Raw genomic sequence first — 6,276 nt, 5'->3', positions numbered from 1 at the left:
TTCACAGACAAGAAAAAGCTAAAGGAGTTCATCACCACTAAGCCAGTATTACATGAAATATTGAAAGGGTATTCTTTAAGAAGAGGAAGAGGAAAAAGAAGGAGAAGAAAGAGGACGAAGAGGAGGAGGAGGAGAAGGAGGAGGAGGAGGAGGAGGAGAAGGAGGAGGAGGAGGAGGGGAGAAGGAGGAGGAGAGGAGAGGGAGAGAGGAGGGGGAGAGAAAAAAGATAAAAATATGACCAATAAAATGGCAATAAATACATATCTATCAACAATTTAATCTAAAAGTCAAAATAAACAAACAAGGAATGTAACGAACAAAATAAAATGATAAATAAACTAGAACCAGAGTCATAGAAACATGGGAGAGACTAATGAATCTCAGAAGGAAGCGGGAAAGGTGGATAGGAAGAGATTGACCAAAGAACTCATATGCATTACCTATGGACACAGACAATAGGGTGGTGAAGGCCTGGGGCAGAATGGAACTGAGAGGAGGGGGGCAACTGGAGAAAAAAGGGGGCATCCATAATACTCTCAACAATAAAGATTTAAAAAACAACACAATAAAAAACTAAGATGACAGAGGACTTAGCCTCTCATTAAATATTGCTAGGATGACATAAGATCCATGGAGAGGGAAAAAACAAACAAACACTTTTACCTCACATTATGTAGCAAAATCAATTCCAAGTAGATAATAGAACTTAATTAGAAAACAAACCAATAGAAGTTTTATAAGAAAACTAGAAGCAGGGTGCACGATTCATGCACTAGTGGGGTCCCTCAGCCTGGCCTGTGCCCTCTTGCTATCCAGGACCCCTCGGGGGATGCAGTAGTGTGCAATGAAGCAGGTGGCTGGGGAGGAGCCCAAGACAGAGCCAAGTGCGTGCTCATCCTGGCCCCACTGCGCCTGTTGCTGCCGCTGCTCAGTAGCACTGCCATGGAGGCAGGAGAGAGGCTTGTGCAACTGCAGCTGTACTCGCCAGCCATGAGTCCAGTATCTGGTGCCCCTCAGTCAGCTGAGCGGTGCTCCCACTATGGTAACACACTGACCACGAGGGGGCAGCTCCTGCATTGAGCATCTGCCCCCCTGGTGGTCAGTGTGCATCATAGCAATTGGTCAAATGATCGTTAGGTCTTTTGGTCACTTAAGCTTTTACATAAATAGATATGTCATGCTCTTTTCAATAAACATAACTATTCCATTCTAATTCTTTTTTTGTTTTGTTTTTGTTAATCCTCACCCAAGGATATTTTTCCATTGATTTTTGGAGAGAGTGGAAGGGAGGCTAGGGTAGAGAGAGGGAAAGATGGGGAGAGAGACACACACAGAGAGAAACATCTATGTGAGAGAGACACATGGGCCCCATCTGAGGCCAGAGATTGAACTTAGAACCCAGGTATGTGCCCTTAACCAGGAATCAAACCCAAGACCCTTCTGTACATGGGTTGATGCTCTAACCACTGCCCCACACCAGCCACAGCCCATTCTAATTCTTCACTAGCGTGCTAATTACTTACAGTAATTGGTTATATTATATGTAATTATGTAATTTTATGCATTTATGTAATTTTATGCATTATGTTTCACAATGATAACAAAAATTGAGAGTGAATAAAATGATAATATTAAAGATAAACATTTTGGAATTAAAATTATACAAAATTAGAAAACTAAGAGGGGAGGGAGAGGAGGAATGATGACAAAAGTGAAGGGCATAAGCAAAAGATAAAAAACCTCATACATAGACAACAGTATGGTGATTATCAAAGGGGCAAGGGGGGATAGGTGATGATGGAAGGAGGCCTAACTTGGGGTGGTGAACACACAATACAATGTACAGATGATATATTATAGAATTGTACTCCTGAAACCTATAAAATTTTATTAACCAATGACACCCAATAAATTAATTAAAAAAAAAACTTCTAAAGAAAAGGAAACTACTTACTGGTTTTTGAAGTACAATGGGATGATCAGGAAGAAAGTCTGGTTTTTTCCTGCAGATGGAAACACTGGAGAGCTTCAACAGGAAATCTCTGCTGTATTTAATTCTCTCTGTAGATATTAAACATTAAATGTTATAACACACAGAACTCTTCCAGATCACCTTTCTGTTCAATGCTTTCTGGATATCCCTTAACTGTCCAGAAAGGACTAATTTCTCTGCCAAAAACTTGCTTCCAATTTTCCTCTTACAAGAAAAGAAAGCCAAGTAACCAAGGAAAAATGGAGGAAAGAAACTGTGCTAAGTGAGCTGTTCTAGTAAATGACTGAATCCAAGGAGGGGGTCTTGGAAACCTGCAGTTTGTAGCCAAGGTAGATGATGTTCTGGGCAAGCTGGGGCCTACCACTTGCAAGTGTGTTCAGAAGTAAAGGGTTCCCACAAAATAACAAGGTAGCCCACTGTATGGGAGAGCATATTTGCCAATGATACATCCAATAAGGGGTTAATCTCCAAAGTTTATAGAGAACTCATCCAACTTAACAAAAGGAAGATAAACCAATTACAAAATGGGCAAAGGACCTAAATAGACACTTCTCCAAAGAGGGCATACAGAAGGCTAAGAGGTATATGAAAAAATGCTCAAAGTAACCAATCATCCGAGAGATGCAAATCAAAACGACAATGAGGTATCGCCTCATACCTGTTAGAATGACTACCATCAACAAATCAACAAACGAAAAGTGCTTGCAAGGATGTGGAGAAAAGTGAACCCTGGTACACTGGGAATGCAGACTAATGCAGCCTCTGTGGAAAATAGCATGGAGTTTCCTCAAAAACTTAAATATGGAACTGCTATTTGATCTAATGATCCCACTTCTAGGAATAGATCCCAAGAAATCAGAAACACCAATGAGAAAGGACATATGATATGCACCCCTATGTTCATAGCAGCACAACTTACAATAGCTAAGATTTGGAAACAGCCCAAATGCCCATCAGCAGAGGAGTAGATTAAAAACCTGTGGTACATCTACACAATAAAATACTACACTGCTATAATAAAAAAGAATGAACTCACACCGTTTGCAACAGCACAGGTGGAACAGGACAGCATTATGCTAAGTGAGAGAAGCCAGTCAGAGAAAGACATATATCACATGATCTCACTCATATGTGGTATATAATGAACAACATAAACTGATGAACAAAAATAGGTACAAAAACACAGAAGCACCAAACAGACTGTCAAACCTTAGAGGGAAGGCAGGGGAGGGTGGGCAGGTGGGAAGAGATCAACCAATGAACTTACATGCATATATGCATAACCCAGGAACACAGACAATAGGGTGATGAAGGCCTGGGATGCGGGGACGGGGGGCAGGCTGGGAGAGGTCAATAGGGAAAAAGTGGACATATATAATACTTTCAATAACAAAGATTAAAAATAAAAAGAAGAAATGGTGGGTGCTGTTGTGGGACTGAGCCCTGTACCTGTGGAGTCTGTATGAACTACAGTGTCAGGATTGGATTGGATTATAAAACACTCAGCTGGTGTTGCAAACAACTGCTTGCTACATGGAAACACTGCACATCTTGGGTCCGAAGTGAAGTGCCGGGAGTACAGAGAGCATGAGAGTCCAGGAGAAGCACAGGAGGGCAGTTTCTACCTTGCACATATCCAGGGGGAAATCTTCAGGAATGTCATAGAAGTTCAAAATTGTGCATGACACAGAAGACACATAAATAAGCTTCTACCTGCTTAAGCGATTGTTATTGTGGTCTCACCGTTAGAACAGTCAAGCCTACAGACTGACTAATATGGGCAGAAATCAACCAAAACAATATAATAAATGTCTATTACAGCAAAGCAAATATTAACTCCACATAAATACTAACACTCTCTTATGAAATCTTGGAATTATAATAAAAAGTAACCTTTTTTAACTGGAGACTGATGTTGTGTTTGCTCGCTGAGGCCCGGAGAAAAGGCCTGCATTACATTCGTCTTACACTGTTGAAATAAGAAAATACACTTTTTAATTAAGGTATAAACATTTTATGAAGCGCTTTTTTACAATTCAAAAATATTCTCAATTACCAAAGTATTAATCAAAGCATATTTTTTGGCTAAAGGATAAGCAATATGATAGTATAACTATTAAAATAAGCAATACAGATATCTTTTAAAATATATTCAGATATTTTTGTCATGATCGTAATTATTTTTGAAAAGGACCATAAAACCGAAGATGAATAATATGATCTTAAAGATAAATAATTCCAAGTGGCTCAATTGGTTGGAGCGCCAACACGTACACCAAAAGGTTGTGGGTTTGATTCCTAGTCAGAGCACATGCCTAGGTTGCTAGTTTGATCCTGGTCAGGGCACATACAGAAGACAGCTGATTAATGTTTCTCTCTCACATCAAAATTTCTCTCTCTCTCTCTCTCTCTCTTTCTCTGTCTCTCTCTTCCTCTCCCTCTAAAATCAATAAAAACATATCCTTGGGTGAGGATTTTTTAAAATGGGTTTTAATTCATGAAAACACGTATTTATTCACAAAAACCTGAAATACTACTAGAGTATTTACTTTGCTTGATTTTATGTAAAGTAGAACCTTGATGTCAGTTTACAACCATATAAACCAGCAGTTCTCAACATGTGGGTCGCAACCCCTTTGGCGGTCGAATGACACTTTTACAGGGATCGCCTAAGACCATCCTGCATATCAGATATTTACATTATGATTCATAAGAGTAGCAACATTACAGTTATGAAGTAGCAATGAAAATAATTTTATGGTTGGGGGTCACAACATGAGGAACTGTATTTAAAGGGCCAGAAGGTTGAGAACCACTGAAACTGTTTCACACACTACCTTAGAAATAAGAAAAGAAAGAAAATATTGCTTCATCCAATGAAGCAAAAACAAAAATGCAACATGTCTAAGCCCAGGAATCTTGAGCCCAGGTTTTCAGTCCTACTTGCAGGACCACCTTAATTATGAGACTAGAGGCCCAGTACATGAAATTTGTGCATGGGGGGTCCCTTCAGCCCAGCCTGCATGCTCTCCAATCTGGGACCCCTTGGGGGATGTCCAACTGCTGGTTTAGGCCTGATCCCAGGGATGGGGCCTAAACTGGCAGTTGGACATCACTCTCACAATCCTGGACCGCTGGCTCCTAATCATTCACCTGCCTGCCTGCCTGGTATCCCTAACTGCCTCACTCCCCCCTGGCCCCCCAGCAGCCTGATTGCCCTTCACTGCCTCTGCATGCCAGCCTGATCCCCCCTAACTGTCCTTCACTGCCAGCCAGGTTACCCCTAACTGCCCCCTCCTTGCCAGCCTGGTCGCTCCTAATTGCCCCCCGCCCCCGCCAGCCTGGTCACCTCTACTGACCCCCCTGCTGGCCTGGTAGCACCCAAATGCCCCCCTCTGCCATCCTGATCGCCCCTACCTGTCCCCTGCTGCTGGCCAGGTCACCCCAACTACCACCTCCCTGCTGACCTGGTCGCCCCACGCAGCCTGTTTTTGTTCAGTCGTTTCGTTGTCTCTCACTAACACCCCTGCCGGCCTAGTTGTCCCATGCAGCCTGTTTGTTCAGTAGTTTGGTCACCCCTCACTAACCCCCCTGCTGGCGTGGTCATAGGCGGCCATCTTGTGAGGGCATGAGGATTAATTTGCATATTACCTCTTTATTATATAGCAGTGGTTCTCAACCTTTCTAATGCCATGACCCTTTAATACAGTTCCTCATGTTGTGGTGACCCCCAACCATAAAATTATTTTCATTGCTACTTCATAACTGTAATTTTGCTACTGTTATGAATCGTAATGTAAATATCTGATATTCAGGATGTATTTTCATTGTTACAAATTGAACATAATTAAAGCATAGTGATTAATCAGAAAACCAATAGGTAATTATATATGTGTTTTCCGATGGTCTTAGGCAACCCCTGTGAAAGGGTTGTTCGACCCCCGAAGGGGTCGCGACCCACAGGTTGAGAACCACTATCATATAGGCTTGACTAATTTAATCTGATTTAAAAATTTTTAACTCCTTTGATTTAACTCCTACATGCTAGCTAACCAAGCAATATTCTGTTTACAATTTAACTTTCCATAAATCTTCTTAAAGAAGATAATACACTAATAGAACCAATAAGAGAATCTCAGAGCACAAGGCAGCCAGATTTCTAATTATAAAGTAATGGGCTTTCTGATTATATCAATCAGTTTCATGTACTTGGTCAATACAATCTACCAGTAAGAGATTATCTCTCTCTATGGTAATGAAAATCAATTTGCAAAACAACAGAC

General features: G+C 41.1%; 1 protein-coding gene across 2 annotated transcripts in view; it reads right to left on the bottom strand.

Moving 5' to 3' along the window:
* The window catches only part of LOC102773696 (chromosome unknown open reading frame, human C8orf88), a 25,056-nt gene that overhangs the window by 4,597 nt on the left and 14,183 nt on the right, over positions 1-6,276 (bottom strand). For both annotated transcript variants that reach the window (XR_001516030.1, XM_006776620.2), the window contains exons 3-4: positions 3,887-3,962; positions 1,955-2,061 (exon numbers count right to left, since the gene is read on the bottom strand). Coding sequence is in view for 1 of the 2 variants with exons in the window: in XM_006776620.2 (XP_006776683.1) it covers positions 1,955-2,061; positions 3,887-3,962 (183 nt within the window). In the remaining variant the exon portion in view is untranslated. The remainder of the gene's footprint in view (positions 1-1,954; positions 2,062-3,886; positions 3,963-6,276) is intronic.

The sequence above is a fragment of the Myotis davidii genome, unplaced genomic scaffold, assembly GCF_000327345.1.
Source record: "Myotis davidii unplaced genomic scaffold, ASM32734v1 scaffold3049, whole genome shotgun sequence".
Taxonomy (NCBI): Eukaryota; Metazoa; Chordata; class Mammalia; order Chiroptera; family Vespertilionidae; genus Myotis; species Myotis davidii.
This window is presented reverse-complemented; position numbering and strand designations above follow the sequence as displayed.